The 20234-nt window shown below is 48.0% G+C and overlaps 1 protein-coding gene across 2 annotated transcripts in view; it reads right to left on the bottom strand.

Moving 5' to 3' along the window:
- Window positions 1-151: 151 nt before the first annotated feature.
- LOC105865038 (mastermind-like domain-containing protein 1) overlaps window positions 152-20234 on the bottom strand; it is a 114764-nt gene continuing 94681 nt past the window's right edge. For both annotated transcript variants that reach the window (XM_020284876.2, XM_075999674.1), the window contains 2 exons: window positions 6360-8087; window positions 152-4416 (listed from right to left, as the gene is read on the bottom strand). In XM_020284876.2, coding sequence (XP_020140465.2) covers window positions 4249-4416; window positions 6360-8087 — 1896 coding nt within the window. In that variant the 3' untranslated portion in view covers window positions 152-4248. The remainder of the gene's footprint in view (window positions 4417-6359; window positions 8088-20234) is intronic.

The raw sequence follows: 20234 nt of genomic DNA, 5'->3' as shown, positions 1-20234 counted from the left end.
TTTGGGGCCGGGAGCGGTGGCTCACGCCTGTAATCCTAGCACTCTGGGAGGCCGAGGCGGGTGGCTCGCTCAAGGTCAGGAGTTCGAAACCGGCCTGAGCAAGAGCGAGACACTATCTCTACTAGAAATAGAAAGAAATTAATTGGCCAAGTAAAAATATATCTAGAAAAAATTAGCTGGGCATGGTGGTGATCGCCTGTAGTTCCAGCTACTCGGGAGGCTGAGGCAGGAGGATCGCTTGAGCCCAGGAGTTTGAGGTTGCTGTGAGCTAGGCAGATGCTACAGCACTCTAGCCAGGGCAATAGAGTGAGACTCTGTTTCTCAGGAAAAAAAAAGAATCTTGGGTTTTTGAAAAGATTCTTTATGGAGGCTTTAGGGGTGGGATGAGTGGTGGAGAAGAGGGAAAGAAAGGGGAAAACGGAAGCACGCTTTAGGATGGGTGCTCTGTGTGCTGTGCATCTGCCTGTGGCCCAGTTTGGTTCCAAAAACCAAGGCAGATAAGCTTCCAGGGCTGTGACCAAGCAGGACCAGTGTTGCTGGTGACACTGGTGCTGGGCATGCCAGCAAGTGTCGCCCTCTCTTTGCCACTCACGTACACACTCTCCATCGTACTCACTGTCATGCCTACCAGCAGCAAGTCCTCTGCCTGGGTCTGGAAACGGCAAGCAGCCCTCAGCCCGTTGCAAGCAGCCAGGGGGCAGGTCTAAGCCGCTGCAGGTAGAACTGGGTTGCTCCTCATGTCCTCCTCTCTGCCCACCTAAAATCATCCTGGGGTCACATTTCTTACTCAGCACCTCGGTTGGCTGTGCCTAGAGGGAGGAGGAATCAACGTTCTCCCCTCTCCACTCGTCAGGGGCACTCAGAAAGCCACAGCCACAGCCTGGCACAGCAAAGCTCAGATGCTTTGCTCCCTTCTAGGGACACCAAGCTGTGTCTGCTGCCTTGGTTGCTCCTCAGCCACAATGTCCTCCCCAACACCCCCTCTCAGAGAACACTCCACTCGGGAGCTTTCCCCAGCATGCAGCTCCAGAGTGGCAGCTGACAGGGATGGAACACAGTTGTGTGCCAGGCCCTGTGCCAAGCACTTTTACCGTGTCTCATTTAACCCTCACAGCAGCCCCATGAGATAGGTATACTAGTATCTCCATTTCACAGATGGGGAGACTGAGGCCTGGAGACAGTAAATAGCTTGTCTAGTGAAAAAGTGACAGACCTATGATTTGGACCTAAGTTATATAAAGCTGGGGCTCTTTTGAACTTGGCTGTGAGCCCTGCCATAGGGCTGGTCCCCTGCCCTGTGCTGTCTTTCTTCAGGCCCTGGGTGCCAGAAGTGCTGCACTTGGGAGAGCTCTGTCTGTCAGGGAGAAGAGAAGCTCATGGGTGGGGATGGTGAGGGGGCTTCCCCAAGGCCCCACCTAAGATGGAGCTGCCCAGAGCCACGTGATAGGCCCAGCTCCTGGTTCACTGTCTCTGTAATTGCTGGGCATTCACTGTCACCTAAGCTAAGGGAGACTCAAAGCTTATGTCAAGGTAAGAAGTACATCAGGCCCAGCAGGAGCTTAATCCAGCCTTGTCCAAGGCAGACTTGACTCCCCTTTCTCTACCCTCTCCGACTTTGTCAAAACAACATCATGTGCCTCCTTGGTCTATTTCTCTGCAGTTGCCCCCTCCCCCTGTGCTGCACAGGCTGCCTCAAGAATCAGATTCCAGATTTTTTTGTTCTTATTCCAACTGTCCACTGTCCACATCCCTCTTCCCCATGAAGCTGCACTCCCAACTCTGCGGATCTGAGCAGGGCTCAGATGCACGTGCACCAAGGGCACTGTGGCCGAGGCCGCCTCTTGCGGTCCCCACCCTTCCACAGCACAATTCCTGTATCCTTGACAGACTTGTTTTTGTCTTTAAGTAAATGTAAGTTATGTTCTCCAGTGGGTGATGGTAAAATTGAAATAAATCCTAACCCTGATTTTTGCAACACACTAAGGTATCTCCAGTAGCCTTTGAGGAGAAGGGACATCAAATTATGGAAACAAAATTCACTTTGCCTCACTTTGGTTAAAAACTGAAATATATCACCTAGCATGGGAGTAGGGTAGGGAATATGGTGAGGTGTTTTGAGGTCATTAAATTCTAACAAACCAGGGCTGGTGTCACAACTCCAAAAAGAGTTAAAAATCCCTCCCTTAGTAATTTCAGGTCCATATCCCTTATCTGTAATTTCAAGTCTAAGAAGCTCTGAAAGCCAATTTTTGTTAATTTGGTGCCAAATTTTATTTGGGGAAAAATTTGACTTGGACTTGGTTAAATATTCATATTTCTATTCAAAAATAACAAAATGCTGCCCCAGATTCCACTGGAGGGCTATGTGATATTTGGTATTTGTACTATATCATCTTCCTAAAGTCCCAAATGTTCTAAATTTGGAACCTCATCTGGCCCCAGGGATTTCAGATCCAAACCCACAAACCTGCCCTAGCCCTGGCTGAGCATGTGATCTGTGTCAGGCACTGCTCTAAGAACTTTCAGGTTAGCATCTCCTTTGTATTCCTAACATCCTATGCAATGGGGACTGTTTCTTTCCCCAGTCTCACTGAGGCTCAGAGGGGCTAAGTAGCATTGCTCACAGCACCCAGCTCAGTCAGCATCTGCAACTGGACTCCAGCCTCAGTTCTGTCTGCATCCAGGGCCACAGTGAACTGCTGCCTTGAAGCCATATGGCATTTGCCTTTTACCTTAAGTGGATGTGAATGGTCCATTAAAAATGGATCATTCACCCAACTAGTAAAGTAAAATCCCCCAAATCGAGGAATATTCATCTGCAAGTAAGAATATGAGCTTCTATAGACAACTGAATTGGGTATTTCTGCTTGCTCAGGAGTTTGTGTCTCAGCTCATATTTAGAAACCACCCTTTAACAAGCCAAGATCCAAATTCAAATGAATGTCTAGTTTTTTCACGGTAACCACTATCACCCACAGGAAGTGCAACAAGCTAGTAAATGCCATGCCAGAGGTCATCAGTGTTTCTGCTGTTCAAATTGGTCATCAGTAACACTTGAGAAGTTTGTTTGGTCTGCTGCACTTGAGAAGCATGCACTTCCTCACCATCAGGACTGCCATCTGTCCTTCTACAGGAGTACCAGTTCTTGCCTCAAACACTCACCTCTTTCTTTCTTTGTTTCTCTCCCCTAGAAGAGTGACTAGGGCTGAGTCCTTAGACCTTAGAGTTAATGAGAAGAGGCCAAAAGAAGAAAGAGGGGGCTGTTGAGGGGTCCAGCTTGCAGGGCTGTGCAGTGTGTTTTGGCCAGAAGGATGCCAGGTAGGGCACAGAGTGTCGGGGGAGGGGTGAAGGGACAGTGCGAGAGTTCCAGAAGAAGCGAAGGGGAGAGCCACAGCCTGCACGGCAAAGATGGCCCTCTGTCCTTTTCCACCGGGCTGGGAGCTGTCCAGGAGGGGCAGGGCCTAGGGCAGGAAGAGCCCATGAGGCTCGTAGGCCACACAGCACCTGTCAGCCTGTGGCAGGTGTGGGGTCTAGAGAGAGCGCTGCTCATGTCCATCCTGACACAGCTCCCGGTTTAGAGGACCAAGAGCCAGATGTGGGGGCTCTGGGTCAGGAGTTAGAGTTATAGTGACTGCAAGCTCTCTGTTGGTGCCTACTTTGTGCCAGGCCCTGTTCAAAGTGCTTTAGGTGTACGAACGAACACGCTTAATCCTCAGGCAACCTATCATCACCCCATTTTGTAGAGGACATAGCAGTTAAGAGGTTAAGGTAGGAATGGAAGGCTCCAGAGGCAGTGCCCCACACGTGGCAGTATTTGTGTGGGCTCTAGCTGATGTTCTGCTCTGGCCCTGACTTGCTGTGTGACTTTGGGCAACTCTGCTGACTTCTCTGTGCCTTTCTTCTCAACTTTAACAGGAATTGTAACAGCTCCTACCTCCAAGGATTAAGATGAGAAAAGGCAGGTGGAGCACTGAGTCCTATGCCTGGACACGGGCACAGGCCAGCACTGCCTGGGAAGGCAGATCTTGGTGGCAATAGCATCCCATTTGGGGAGCCCTGCCTCTTGCTTCTCATGGCCGAGAGCACTTGAGTCCTCTGTTGTGCTCCTAGCCTCAGGGAGCTTGGCCTTTATCCTGAAAACCTTCTGCAAGCCCATCTAGGTAATTGGTTGGGTGTGACTTACATGACCTGCATCATGAAGAATTCTCATCTGAGCCATCTCATCGGCTCTGGGGCAACACAGTGAGGCTACAAAGGTACCCAATTGAAGACAAAACAAAACAAAAAGCTCACAATGTTAGATGGTGCCACGTCTCCAGGGTGAGGATCTTGCCTGCTAGTGTAAGAGTTCCAGTGCTGATGTGGGCGCTCCACCGAGCTAGCTGCAGAAGTCCATGCAAACAGATGGCAACAGGCCTATAATAAAATCAAACCAAAGTGCTCCTGAACTGCCGACAAGGGCCCTGAGCCCCCAGGTGGCCCGCCCTGTTCTCCTGCTTTGTCTGTCTCCACAGCACTAACCCTGGCCACACCCATGGGAGCCCCATCAAATGACCCAGTGTCAAGCACTCTGCTTGCTTATGCTCTAGGAGGCCTGGCTAAAAAAGACATGATCTCTATCTCCCTGGGGCTGTCATGGTGCCCTCACGTGGGGCTCTCAAATAAGAGGTCATTCACTGATGGGGCGAGAGAAGAAGGGTGGGAAGGGAAGGCCAGGCACAGGGATCGGCAGGAAGCAAGGCCAAGACTGCACAGAGTGGTCCAAGAGCAGTAAGCCTTTCAGGGTTATGGAAATGAAGTGTAATGCAGGGCCCAATGGCCGCAGAACCTAAGGAGGCTGGTGGGGCCTGCTTGTGGGCCCCTGGAGACTTCTGAGCTAGTGTGAAACATAATCATGCCACTGTTTGGGCAAGGCAACTCTTAGAACAATGGATGGTTTATTGGAGTAAACCAGTTAAGGATCAACTGGATGAGTTCAGACAAACAATGAAGAGAGCCTGAACTGGGCAGTGATGAGGGCAATGGAGAGGAGGGATGGTGGCTAACTGTTCTGTGTAGGCAGACATGTGACATGGCCCAACAGAGCCCTGCCTCCTGCTGTTCACACCTTCATGTAATCTCTCTGGCTTACATCTAATGAACATCCCAAAAGTGGTGGGATGTTACTTCCCAGACTAGGTATAAAGACTGAGACTTCTGACTTGCTGTCCCCACCCTCCCCCTGCACCCCCTAGCTGCATGCTCCCTCTGGCTTGCTCAGGTGAAGAGGCCATGTGGAAAGGAACTGAAGGAGGCCTCTGGCTAATAGCTCATGAGGAATTGAGGCCTCAGTCCAACAACCTGCAATAAACTGCTTCCTGCCAATGACCACATGAATGAGCTTGGAAGCAGATCCTTCCCCATTGAGCCTTGGGATGACTGCGGCCTTACGAGAGACTAAAGCTGTGCCAGGATTCCTGAGCCCCAGAAACTGAGGTAACGTACGTGTGTGGTTTTCAGCTGATGCTTTGGGGGAATTTGTTACACAGAAACAGATAACCAATGCAGGTGTGGGCAGAGCAATGAAGAGTGGGAACTGTGTAGACACCACCCAGGTAGAATCAGCTGCATTTAGTGACTGAAAAGGTGATGAGGGAGGGGGAGAAGTCAAAAGCAATTTGTAAAAGAGCAGGGGTTCTGGAGTGAGACTGCCTGACTTCCAGTTCTTGCTCTGTCCCTTGCTAACTGTGCGACTCTCGGATAGCCAGCTCTACTCTCTGAGCCTCAGTTTCCTGATTTGTAAAATGCAGATGGTAAGAATAACTACCTTATGAGTACCTGTCTTATTCCTTCCAAGACCTGCCCCAGTGCCCGACACAGCAATGAATGGCACACTGAAGTTGCAAGCAAAAGTTTGTTGTGAGTCTACCCCCCCCCCAACCCCCTAATCCATTTCTAGAAGGCTTACTGTTCATCTTTGTGCTAGCAGGGACAAAATTTAAATGCTTTAGTGTTATTTCCTTGCATCCTAAGAAGCTTTCACTAGTCCTGGTACACAGCCCAGTGCAGAGGAAGATAGTTCTGCATAATTTGACTTATCTCCCCTGCCTCCTTACCCTGGGAGCACTCTGTGGCTGCAGCTCTCCTCCCAAAGAAGGTAGGTGACCTGAACAGACACGGAAACCATAACCTTGGCCTCATTAACACTGTGCTTTTACACAGATTAGCTGACTTCGATACACCTTTACACCTTTCCGGAGTCGATTCCAGTCTCAGAGAGGACTACAGCCTGGATTTGCCTTCCAAAGCCAAGAGTCAATAGCATAAAACACAGTTATTTCCAAATCAAAGGAACACAACCAGATATGCGATTGTCTTACCTGTCTGGGCAGCGCAGGCATGGAATCTGAGGCCAATGGTCGCTGAAAGCATTGGGGCTGCATCATCTGCTGCAGGAGGAATGAAGAATGGTCAGGCTGCTGTGGTGGCTGCAGGGTGGCAGTGGTGGTAGAGGAGGCAGTGGTAGAGGAGGCCTGTGTGGGCGTCGGCTGCTGCAGGTAGTGGAGAATGGAAGGCTGCCTAGAGGTGGCAGGCATGGGGGGCATCTTCTGGGGGCCTGGCTCAGAAACAAAATGGGACAAGGGCTTGGTGTTGCCAAAAGTAAATGGTTCCAGGGCTCCTGGGCCACAGCCAGCCATCCCCTGCTGCATGATCATGCTAAGGTTTTTGGATGAGTTGGAGGTCACGGGCTTGAAGATTGCGTTTGTTTGCTGCTGCTGCTGCTGCTGTTGTTGCTGCTGCTGCTGGCTGAGCAGGCTGCTGGTGGGTGTGAGGCTCCGGATAAGCGAGCACTGTGGGGTGAAGGACTGCTGTGGCAGGCCTGGGCTTGAGAGCTTCTCTGGGCGATAGGGTGGCGATGGACCAGGGTTGCTGGTGGGTAGAGCAGACATCAGGTGTCCTTGAGGGTTTTTGATGGTAGAGGACACGAGGTTGGCAAGAATAGAGCTCTGCGGGCTGAACTGCGGCTGCTGTGTGAGAGCGGGGTTGGGGAGCTTCTCAGGGGGATAGGGCATGGCGGGCCCCAGGGTAGCATTGCTGCTAGACGCCAGGCTTGAGAGTAAGGCATTGGGAGAGCCTTGGACAGTGCTGCCTGGCAAGTTGCTGGATGACATGCAGGACACCATGAGGCTCTGAGGGCTGAATGGTGGTGGTGGAGGTGGCGGCGGTGGTGGGTGAGGTGATGGCACTGGGCGGTAAGGTGGAGAGAGGCCTGGAGGAGGCAGACCAGACCAACTGGGAGTTGCCCCTTGCTGCTTTGTAGCAGATCCCTGCTTGCTGGCTGCCAACGCCTTCAGCTGGTGGGCATGATGCCATTTAGGCACTGGAAGTGGGGGCAAAGTGGCAGGGAGCATGGCCTGGACCTGGTTCTTGGCCTGTGCTGTTGTAGAACTGGGTGAGACCATCTGCTTACTAGTGGAAGGAATGGAATAGTTGATCCCTGTGGAGAAGGGTGGGATTTGAAGTGATATGCCAGCGACTTGGCTGCAACTGGAGGCATACTCCTTGCCAGAAGCAAGGCTCTCCAAGTGCGGCATCTGAACCGAAGGCTTGGGAGTCGTGCCTAGAGTTGCCCGGGGATGATCTAAGACCAGTGGCTCTTCTGGCTTGCTTCCCAGTATCTTCTCAAGATCCAGCTCATTCTGAGAAGGTTCTTGAATTTTCGTTAGCTCCTCCAGCAGATCTTGAAGTTCTTGGTCTACAGCTGGCATGCTGTTGATTTTCTCACAGTAAGGAACGGTGGGCCCTTTCAGCCCCATTTCTGCAGTTGGTGGCACCACAAATGGTGAATCCATAATGCTGCCATTCATGGAATTATTCTCGAGTAGTAATGACTGGCTACTTACTCCTACATCTGCAGGGCTAGAATGCATTGTTAACGGAGGGACCTGCAGCTCTGCACAGGGGGTACTGGGATGGGCACTTGGGCCCATAGCAAGAGTGACATCTTCAAGGCAGGGCCTCTTAATTTTATTAGGGTAACCCCCATCAGCCATGCCCAGAAACTGGAAGTTGTCTCCTTCTTGTCTCCTCTTGATGGTTCCCTGTGGCTGAAAGAGGAGAGACAAAGACACACACACACACACACACACACACACACACACACACAGAGAGAGAGAGAGAGAGAGAGAGCGAGAGAGAGAGAAAGAGAGAGAGAGAGAGGAATTTTTATAAAGGCTTGGCACATTAAAACTAATGAACATGAAACTTGCAAGATAAAACAGACACCTCAGTTTAAAGATTTAACCAGGGGTCCTCAAACTACAGCCTGCCGAGGACATTTGTCTGGCCAACCGGGTGTTTTTGCTGCCGCTGCCTGTCCCGCTTAGGAGCCCACTCGTCTAGGGCCCACAGTGCACATGTGTGGAATGTGTGCCGCACTCCCCAAACTGCCCTCCAAGGGTCTGAGGGACAGTGAACTGGCCCCTTGTTTAAAAAGTTTGAGGACCCCTGGTTTTTAAGCAGCTGTCAAAACTATAAAACACAGCCTATTTTTGGAACCATAGTGCTTGTTCCTCTGTTGCTATGTTTCATTTAAACTGTCTTGTTGCATTTCAAATACGTCATTATGCTGTCTGTATACCAAACAGGGTAGAAAGTCATGCAAAGGGTGCTCTTTGCCCACTTCAAGGAGAGTTCAACAAAACTATGCAGAAGTCACTAAATGAACTGTACTGCCAAAGGCAGGCATTTGAGAGCAAACTAGGTCTAGCTAAATATTTTCCTACCTCTCTAGACATGGGCCAATTTTAACAAAGGAAAATCATAACATAGACATTGAACTTTTACGCTGCTTCCCTGTCTTGGTTAAATACATCAAGCTGCAGTAATAAAACAGAACACAGCAGAGCCCTTATAGTAATGAAGTAGATCTGGGCATGTTCCTTTAGGCAGCTGTTTAAGATATATTAAGGGAAGCACAGGTTTCAGAACAGTCGTTGTAGTCATTGTTCCATTTATTTACACACACACACACACACACACACACACACACACACACACACACACACTGCTTATGTGCACATGAAGATAACTTGGAAGTACTTATACCCAATCATTTGAAGTCCTCCTCTCTTGGGGGTGACTGGCAATTCACTTTTAACTCTCTACATGTCTGTATCGCTTATTTTTCACAAGAAGGACTTGTAATCCAAAAAAAAAAGTATAAAGTTATCTAAATAAGAAATTCCTCTCTGCAGATGCATCCTCAGGTTGGGGAGATATCAAACAACAGGAAAAGGCTCCAATCTGGGATCTGCACCTTGGGCGAACTGCCCACCATTTATAAAAGCATAGCTTTTGGGTACAAAGCAAAGTCCCTAGTAAGGTGGCATTTCCTACTCTTTCACAGCTTCATGCAGTCAACTGTGGCTGTCACATTAATGATCATGGCCTGTATGTCAGCAGGTAAAGGGGAAAAGGGAATGGGGTGAAATAGTATGTGTGGGAATGATCAAAATAAGGAAAGGGAGAGAGGGACCCAGAAGTCACCTGAATACCAGCAGGCAAACGGATATCATTCTTCTAAAGCGCTTAGCTTTGGAAGTCTCACTAGGATACATAGTGCTGATCCTCTGCTGTCACCTCATGTTTGGCTCTTCTGGTTTGATGAGCTTGTAGCTCACTGGGGGCTCAAGGCATGCATGGGGCCACTTGCTAGCACAACAGGGGTCATGACTCTCATGGCCAAGTGAACATCAAAGTAGGTCCCCAGGGCTGCACGCCTCAGGCCTCGCTGCCCATCAGAATCACTTAGAAATATCCATGTTCCCAGGCCCTCCCACCACAAACCGATTGCTTTCGCCTCACCCAGGGTGAGGCCCAGGCACTGGGAGTGTTTACACAGCTCCCTGGCTGATTCTGAATGGACAGCCAGACTGAAAACCACCCAGCCAGAGCCCTGGGCCCAAGGCAGACACAGCTAGGTCCTGGCCTTACCATTTAACCTCTCCGAGCCCCAGTTTCTTCATTTGTAAAATGAGTGTAATTATAGTTTTTGTCTCATGATGCTGCTCTATTAAGTGAAATGGGGCAGACTGTGTGTCACCTACTAGATCCTCACTAACTGGTACCTGGAATTACAAAGGGCACATCTGGAAGCCTTGGGAATCCAATTTTTTCCTATTAAACACAGGGACCCTCTGACCAGGGAGGAGGCAGGGCTTGCCTAGAGCTATTCAGCCAGAGGGCAACATGGCCCAGGCCAGATGCAGCGCCCTCCACGACTACACAGCTGCCTCCAAATCCTCTGCTTTCATGCATGCTGATGGCAGACACTGTATTATCCTCACAGAAGGGGCTGACCACCTTGAGTGACAGGACTTGCATACTTCTTTGAGTTTTCTTTTGAGATACCCATGACTTGAACAAGGGCTCTTTGCAGGGCAGTTATGCCACCAAATTCATCTGAGGCTTAAATACTGTGCGTCAGGCAGGAATGGGTTGGGGAGGATAGAACATGGCACAAGAAGACATCTATCCTGTCATCTGTGCCCACTTTTCCATGAGGAGCCTGGCTGGGCACTGCACCCATAGTGTCCCTGAGCTGTGTCTGGCCCACAGCAAGTGCTCAGTAAATACCAGCTGAATGAATTAATGGACACAGGAAGTGTAGCCATTCATGCAGTCAATGATGGAACAGCCCAATAAGCAAGCCACTGGGTCCCAAACTGAAATTTGGTCTTTTCCACATTCCCCCAAAGAATTCAAAGGGATCCAATATATTCAAAATAGAAATGTATGAAGTAGATCAATTAGGGATGACTGAGTGTGGGTTTTACACAAGGATCCCTTGCAGGGAGTCTGAGCTTGCAGTGGTTGGGCCCAGTGTGCTGTACATGAGCTGAAAGAAAGAGTTAGTGATAGTGAGGTCAGAGCACAACCAGGCAGGCCAAGGGTGGGTGGAGTGGGGTAAGAACAGGAGGCCGGAGGCTGTGATGAGCCTCTGAAATCTGCTGGCAGATTCCGTGGGTCCTGGAGCTTTCACTTAGTTGTTGGTCTGACATCAACCTGTGGGGACTAAGTTGCAGGGGGCAGGGAAGGCAGGGCCACCAGCAAAGAAAAGGAGGCTGCACCTCTCCTAAATGAGAACCTGTGTGCACACAGCTTCTCTAGCACCCAGAAACTGCATCCCAGAAAAGGTCCTCACTCAACTCCAACTCTAGAAACCAACTGGCACCTTAATAAAAAGGTAGACCCCAGGACACTCCCATTGCTGGTGGATCCAACTTTCTGGAGCGAATGCTACCTTTACTATGCCAAGTCTGCAGCTGGACAGCTGCTGGTGCTCACCTCACTGAACATTTAGGGATGATGTCTAATGAGCGGGCAGGCTCACTTTGCTGCCCCCAGGGGTGGGGTGGGGGTGCCGACCAAAGCTGCTGTTTCAGCAGAGTGCTAGGCCACCAGCCTCTTCTGAGTTTCCTTTTTCAGTGGACTTAAATGAGACTTAACTTTGTTATAGGCCATGCAGCTCCATGTTTTGGATTTTATGGTAGGAGCTTTCAACAGTTAGCCTGAAGCGCCCTGGCTGAACAGCAAGAACACCAGCCAACCCTAAACAAAGCCAAGGAAAGGCGGCTGTGTTTACATGGAAGTGCTCAGTCTCGCTATAATAGCATCTGCTTTCACCAGGCATCGGTGAGGCGTGGAAATCTATTATACAATTAATTTTGCCCCTAGATAAAGGTTAGCTTCAGTGTCTCCTCTTTCACAGTCTCATGATTTGCTACTCATCTCAAGTGTGGGAAGCTGGCTGGGCTTTCCCCCATCCCAGTGCCCCATTGGTGCCTTCACTGGGTCATCTGTGCCAGTGGCTGCTGTTGCCTCATTTCTGCCTGCCCAGGCTGGGTGTTTTTGACTGAATCATATGGCCACCATGTTAGATCACTGCAAGATAGATCACAGCAGATAGATCACTGCTCTGGAATGACTTCCCCCTCTCAACGTCCAGTGAGGGCAGCAGCCTTCCCCAACCAAGTTCCAGACCTTTCTATATAAATCATCCTAGTTCATGCATGTGTCTCTGTGGCCCCCATGACAGCAAGGTATTAGTCCCAGCCACCAACCAGCCCCTACCTCCTTCAGGTCATGCATTACACATGCTCTTGTCCTCTTACTGTGACAATCAGTAGATGCTGGCAAGATTCCTAGAAAGTATATCTCAACCTCTTTTTACAGAAAACAGAATGCGATGGGAATTCCTTTCGGCCACACAGTTAGTTAAGGAATAAGGACAGTGGACCCAGGTGTCCCAACTCTCAGCCAGAGCCCTCACAGGTCCTGCCTTTGGTGGGTAGGAGGGGAGAAAGAGATAGTGCCCTGGTGTCTTTTAGAAATGAATTACTGTCTCTCTATACATAAATGCCTGTGGAGTCCCATTTCATAATCCAGCAGACAAAGCCACCAATGTGATCCCCATGACCTTATAAACATTTATTAAAATGCATTTCAAAGCATGTGATGCCTCCTCACCTACTAAATAATGAGAAAACAAAGGCAACCCTTCTGACAGAGGCAGGTTCAGCTCTGAAGTCAACATCATTTCTGATTCTGTCTGAACAATGTCATAGGGCAACACTTCCCTTTCTCCACTTTTAGTCCAGAATGACAAAAAGGGCAAAGATTTCTTAGAAAAGGTATAGACTATAAGAATATAATCCAGGCTCATAAAATTGGCATCAGGAGAGTAAAGAGCCTATTACATCTATGTATGGCAGGCTATGAGAAATGCTTAATTTTGGACACTCTAGCTGAGGTTTAACATGGACACCAATAACAGGCCAGCAAAACGTATGCACAGTTCCTTTTGGAGAAGAAGCTAGGAGGTCAAAGGTAGCCAGGAAAGATAGACTCAGTGAGATTCATTTTTCCTCTGAGGGCAATGGGCATGTAGGCCCTGGGCAAAATTGTCAACAAGGTGAGAATTGCCTGTGCCTTTTTTAGTCTGCTCTGTCCCTCACCAGTGTAGCTCAGGCTCATTTGTTGCTGGTTCTCCTAGTGTCTCTCTCACAAGTACATCCACGCTCCATCAACGGCTTTATTCAATGTTATTACACTGCCTGCTGTGAGCTTCCAAGCACCTGATGCTGGCCAGCTACATTAAATTTCAAGCCCTCTGAGGACAAGGATGGTCCCCAGTGGCTTATCTCAGAAGGAAATAATGAAGACATAGGGGGCATGATGGGCCTGGCCCCAGAACAGATAAAGACAATGAGGCCTCATGGCTGGGTTTGCAGGGGGAGGGGGACAGGGAGGGTGAGAATGTGAATGTGCCTGGATATACACATGAGCTCAGGTGAATATCCATGTGTACAGTATAAATGCCTATGTTTGGGCATGTGTCATTTGCATGTTTGCTTTTTAGCAGAATGTCCTAACAAACTGTAATTGACTCTTCTGCAGAATGTACATGATTTTTAGCATTTCCAGAATTGCAAGATGTGAGGCTCTGAAAAATCCCAGGGTAGTTGGGAATGGCAGGGAACCCTGAATGCTGATTGGCTTGAAGAGGAGTCCATTATGTCTCAGGAACCAATCTCTGCTAATGGGTGGTTTGGAGCAAGAATCTTGAACTACAAATAGAAGATCTATTGGTGCCCCGACTAGCCCTAAGCCAGCAAAGCCTGCACTCAGCACTCGATGCAAGCAGAAGCAGGCTGGGGTGGAATGCCCTTGAATAGGCATCCAAAGACTGGCATTTAACGAAGTCATAGCTCCTTCACTTGCGTGACTGTGGACAAGTCACTCCCCTGTCTGAGCCTCAATTTCTTCTTCTGTAAAATGAGTACTTGGCCTACTGTGTGTGCCTCACAGCATCATGGAGAGGCTCCCCCATGGATGACGGCACACTGGGAGAGCAGTGATCACTACTAATGTCATTCACCAGGCTTGGGGTCTCCAGGGTGCCTCACTGCACTGGGCCTTGGTTGCTCTCTGACAAATGAGACATCTGCTAGGATTCGGGGTGGGGTGGAGTAGAGAGAGACAGCCTAGTCCTGATAGCACTGACCTTTAAACTCCCACCTCCTACTGCTCTGGGTCCTGCCACACAGTTGTCAGCACTCAAGCCACCCCAAGCTGAGGGTTTGTGGCTTCAACAAGCTCCTATCAGAGCTATCTGAGCAGCAGCTGTGAATGGTCTGAAGAGCCCTGACAAATGCAGAGATGAGCAGACCTGGGTGGGCAATTTTCTAGAACTGCTTTGTCCTTTTCTGTAGCATACACACACCAGTTAAAATAACTGATAGTTCTAAGAATGACTCAAGCCTATAGATGAGTTTAATGAACTCAGAATTTGTACTGTACCATCCCCTGAGAAGAATGGAAGTATCCCATCACCATTGAACAAGCATATCCTGAAGGCTAGCCTTGCACTCTTAGGCTGTTGAAACTGCTGGGCCCTTTGAGGCAGACTGCACCCACTAGCTTGTATTAAGGCTGGTGGGCCTCTTTTCACAGGAAGAAACCCTGACCCAGTCTCCACCAAACACATTCCCATGTACCATTATTACTTGGAGAAGAGAAACATCTGGATGGACTTGGAGAGGCTGACTTATAGATGAAGCAGGTGCTGTCTGGGGGCTAGAATAGGGCCTGAAGGTGAAAGGTGAGGGCACTGTCCCAGTCTACATGACTTTGCCCCTGCGGGACCCAGGTTAACAAGCTTAATCTATGTTTCACCTGAGTTAGGCTGACAAGCCTGAAATCACACAGGAAAGGGGAGAAGTGGCAGCAGCCAACGTGCGAGGGCAGACCAGGGCAAACAACTCCCCGGCAAAATCACATAGCACAGATGACTACTGTGGCACTAAGTGCTTTGTGTGCATTCACATAGTTATCTTTACAACTCCATGAGACAGGTATTCCCATTATCAACCCCATCTCAGAAATGGAGAGCAGAGATGCCTAGAGTTCAGGTTTATCAGGGAGTTCTCCCCAGACTGGAGGGATCTGGAACTTGAGTAGTGAGTGGCTAGAGACTACAAGGAGGAAAGATTAAAGAGCCTTCCTGCTTGCCTTCCTCCTCTCCTTCCTTCTTCTTTCTTTTTCTTTTGGTAGGGGAGACTTGATCTCTAGGTAGACCTCAAGAGCAGCTAATGATTTTGGAATACTTGCTAAGTGGCAGGCACCATGCCAAATGCACTTTATGTTTTACCTTACTCACTTGACAGTAACTCAACGAAGTCCTTACTACTATGATCACCCCACACCTACTGTACAGACAAGGATGCCAAATTGAAGAGAGGGGAAGTCACTTACTTAAGGGCATGTGGCTGGCTAATAAGTGGTGGAGCCAAGGAGTGGACTTGGGTCTGACACTCTGAAGAGCCCTGCCTTCCAGCAGAAGTGGGGCTTAGAGGAAATGGGCCAACGTGGAATTCAGATGGGAAATGGTTGGCTGTGTGCGTGCACACGTGTGTGTATGAGAGGGGGGAGGAGAGAGGGAAACAGAGAACCAGATTCCACTAAAAGCAGTGGAAAGGATTGGGGTTGGATCAAGATGGCGGACGAGAAACACCGCCAGAAAGAGTGTCTCTGCAGAAAAGACAGATTCTAGCAGAAATTAGAAGAAAGAAGCAAGAAGACGAGCATGCAGCGGACGAGGGTCGGAAGGAGGGGTGCCAGAGACCACGGGAGACTCCAGGGGATGAGGTTGCGGAGGAGAACTGGAAGCTGAGACCACTGGAGCCAATGGAAGCAGTGGGAAGGGTAGGTGGATTTGCCGTTTCCCCCTCCCTGCATCTGGGATTGCTGGTGGGCTCCCCAGTGGGTGGAGACACCTGCGGACACCAGTCCAGAGATGGCAGCCGCCAGCGAGCGGTAAGCCTGTAGCAGACACAGCACCAGGCTCCCATCTCCCTTGGGGCACCTCCGTGTGCACAGACCCGAGCTGCGTGGCAGGCGCCATATTGCCTCCTTCTCCCCTCTGCCGACACCCACGGCTGCCCAGAAAGACAATATAGCCACTAGCCGGAGGCACCTACAGGAAACAGAACCTTCCTTTTTGGGACCCTACAGCTGACTAAGGGGAACTCAGACTGTGAGCTCCCTACCTGCCAGCCCTCCCAAGTGCTGCTGGCACAGTGATCCTGGGAAAACCGGGAAGATCCTGAGGGTGAGGGACATAGACCCAGCTTGGGCTCCCTGTGGGCGAATTGGGACTGGCACTCCTCTCCCTGGTGGGGATATAGTTTGAACTCTGGGGCCCAGAGGTCAGACCTGCAGAACAGACCCGGTACACCGAGGTCTTGCATTGCCCGGGGCACAGAGGGGATATACGTGAAAAGCCTACTGAGGTGTGTGTGTCTTCAGGGGCAGATCAGCCTCCTAGAGGGCAACCCTCCTCCCAAAAGGAGGCCGTACGCCCAGCCAAGGTGGCGTTCCTGCGCAGGGACCCTCCCTGCCGGCATCACAGTCTGGGGAGGCCTGATGGTGTGAGGTCTTGGCCTGCTGGCAAAGGCCCAGGAGTAGCTGCGGAGTAGGGGAGGGCAGAAAGAAGCCAGGCCCGCTCCAGACTGAGGTTCTCAGACAGCCCCACCCATACACGCAGACTTTTTGGCTGAGCGGGGCCATTCCAGCCCCTCCCTGACAGCTTTTCCTAGAAGCAGAGAACAGAACTTTGACCCTGCTAACAACATTGGTCCTGCCAGAGGGCAGGCTTACCCAACCCAACTCCGCCCAGACTCTCTCCTAGACCAGCCCTCACTGAGGGGGAGAAAAGGAAACACCTGGAAGTCTCAGGGCCCCACTGATCACCTGAGGCACTAGAGTGCCTCTCTACAGGAACAAGAGCTTATAACAGGACACAAAAACAACAGGGTAGCCTGTTCCTCCAAGCAAGTGCCATCTACTGACAGGGAGGACATTCTACACAGCCTTTTCGCGACACCTACTGACTCATTATACAGGGAGTGGTCGAATCTCACCCACAGACACCACCTACCGGCTCAGAAACTAAACAAGGCGTGTGAATATCCAAACAATGTAAATGAAAGAAACAACAACTGATTGACATAGGAAGAAATCAGCGAAGGAAGTCCCAAAATATGAAGAATCAAACGGAAAACACATCTGCAAAGAGGAGCACCAGCCACCTAGAAACGGACATCAACCAAAATCAGGCAACCAAAATGACACTCGGAATTTCGTATGTAGATAATAAGAAAACTCACTGACCTGCAAGAACAACTCAATAACCAACACAAAGAAACCACAAAAAGCCTCCAGGACCTAGAACAAAAGTTCACTAAAGAAATAGACACAATGAAGAAAAGTTTAACCGAACACCTGGAAATGAAGTATCAATTTAGGGAACTACAAAATACAGTGGAAAGTCTCAAGAACAGGGTAGATCAAACAGAAGAAAGAATCTCAGAGAGGGAAGATAACACCCTCCAACTAAATAAAACAGTCACAGAGATAGAGCAGAGAAACAATAGAAAAGAACAAAGCCTACAAGAGATGTGGGATTATGTGAAGAAACTTAATGTGAGGGTCATAGGGTTACCAGAAGGGGAAGAAGACAACACTCAAAGGTTGGACAAGCTATTTGAAGATATAAAAGAGGAAAATTTCCCAGGCCTTGCTCAAAATCTCGATATACAAGTTCAAGAAGCTCAGAGGACCCCTGGGAGATTCAATGCAAACAGGAAGACGTCACGATATGCAGTCATCAGACTGACGAAAATATCAACGAAAGAGGCTCTTCTAAGAGCTGTAAGACTAAAGAAGCAAGTAACATACAAGGGAAAGCCAATTGGAATAACAACAGACTTCTCTAATGAGACTTTATAAGCAAGGAGAGACTGGAGCCCCATTCTCACTCTTTTGAAACAAAACAATGCCCAGCCTAGAATCTTATTCCCTGCAAAACTAAGCTTCGTATATGAAGGAGAAATAAAAACATTCTCAGACAACCAAAGGCTCAGAGAATTCACCAAGACAAGACCAGCCCTACAAGAAGTACTCAAAACAGTGTTACGCACGGAACAACATAATAAAAACTCACGAATATAAAAACAACCAAAACCCAAAGATTAAAGGCCAGATAATACAATGGCTCAAGAGAGAAATCAAAGCAACAACATCCAACCCAACAGAATGAACAGTAATCTACCTTACCTATCAGTTCTCTCAAATGTGAATGGGTTAAACTCTCCACTCAGGAGACACAGGCTGGCTGAATGGATAAGAAAATACAGGCCAAGTATATGCTGTCTTCAGGAAACACATTTAATCTGCAAGGATGCAAATAGACTAAAAATAAAAGGGTGGAGATCAATATTCCAAGCAAATAGAAGCCAAAAGAAGGCTGGTGTGGCAGTTCTAATTTCAGACGATTTAGTTTTTAAACCAACAAAAGTAGTAAAAGACAAAGAGGGTCATTATATAATGGTGAAGGGCACAGTCCAACAACAAGAGACAACAATTTTAAATATATATGCACCCAACTTAGGGGTACCCAGATTCAGAAAGCAAACCTTACTCGAGCTAAGCAAATGGATTAATAGCAACTCTATAATCACCGGAGATTTCAACACCCCACTCATGGCACAGGACAGATCCTCCAAACAGAAAATTAATAAAGAAATAATGAACGTAAACCAAACTCTAGAACAATTGGGTCTGACTGACATTTACAGAACATTCTACCCAAAAGCCACTGAATATACGTTCTTCTCATCAAGTCACAGGACATTCTCTAAGATTCACCATATCCTGGGGCAAAAAGTAAATCTCAAGAAATTAAAAAAATAGAAATCATACAATGTACCTTCTCAGATCACAGTGGAATAAAAGTAGAAATCAACCCTAACAGAAACTCACATTTCTACACAAAAACGTGGAAATTAAACAACCTCCTACTAAATGATTACTTCATAAATGAAGAAATCAAGATGGAAATAAAAAAATTCTATGAAGAAAATGATAATGGAGAGACAAGTTATCAGATCCTCTGGGACACAGCTAAAGCAGTTCTGAGTGGAAAGTTTATCTCCATAAATGCCTATAACCAAAAGTCAAAAAGATCACAAATAGACAATCTAACGAAACGACTCAAAGAGCTGGAAAAAGAAGAACAGACCAACCCCAAACCCAGCAGAAGAAGTGAAATCAACAAGATCAAATCAGAACTAAACAAAATTGAAAACAGGGAAGCTATAAAGGAGATTAATAAAACAAAAAGTTGATTCTTTGAAAAAAATAAACAAAATTGACACGCCATTGGCAAAGCTAATGAAAAGTATAAAAGAGAAATCTCTAATAAGCTCCATCAGGAACAAAAAAGGAGATATCACAACTGATCCCATAGAGACACAAGATATAATTTATGAATACTATAAACATTTTTATGCACACAAACTGGAAAATGTGGAGGAAATGGACAATTTTCTAGAAACACACAGCCTCCCTAGGCTCAACCAGGAAGAAATAGATTTCCTGAACAGACCAATCTCAACAGCTGAAATAGAAACAGCAATTAAAAATCTCCCTAAAAAGAAAAGTCCTGGTCCAGATGGTTTCACACCCAAATTCTACCACACTTACAAAGAAGAACTAGTACCTATCTTGCAGAAACTATTCCACAACATCGAGAAGAACGGAAACCTCCTGACACCTTTTATGAAGCGAATATTACTCTGATACCAAAACCAGGAAAGGATGCAACAAAAAAAGAAAACTACAGACCAATATCCCTAATGAATATAGATGCAAAAATTTTCAACAAAATCTTAGCTAACCGAATCCAGACGCTTATCAAAAAAATAATCCATCATGACCAAGTGGGCTTCATCCCAGGGATGCAGGGATGGTTCAACATACTTAAATCTATAAATGCAATTCACCACATAAACAGAAGCAAAAACAAAGACCACATGATTCTTTCAATAGATGCAGAAAAACCTTTGCCAAAATTCAACACCCTTTCATGATACGAGCACTTAAGAAAATAGACATACCTAAAAATGATACAAGCCATATATGACAGACCCATAGCCAACATCATACTGAATGGGGAAAAATTGAAAGCATTCCTACTTAGAACTGGAACCAGACAAGGCTGCCCACTATCTCCACTTCTATTCAACATAGTGCTGGAAGTCTTGGCTACAGCAATCAGACAGGAAAATTGAATTAAAGGTATCCATATAGGGGCAGAAGAGTTCAAACTTTCACTGTTTGCTGATGATATG

The sequence above is a fragment of the Microcebus murinus genome, chromosome X (genome assembly GCF_040939455.1).
Source record: "Microcebus murinus isolate Inina chromosome X, M.murinus_Inina_mat1.0, whole genome shotgun sequence".
NCBI classification, from domain to species: Eukaryota; Metazoa; Chordata; class Mammalia; order Primates; family Cheirogaleidae; genus Microcebus; species Microcebus murinus.
This window is presented reverse-complemented; position numbering and strand designations above follow the sequence as displayed.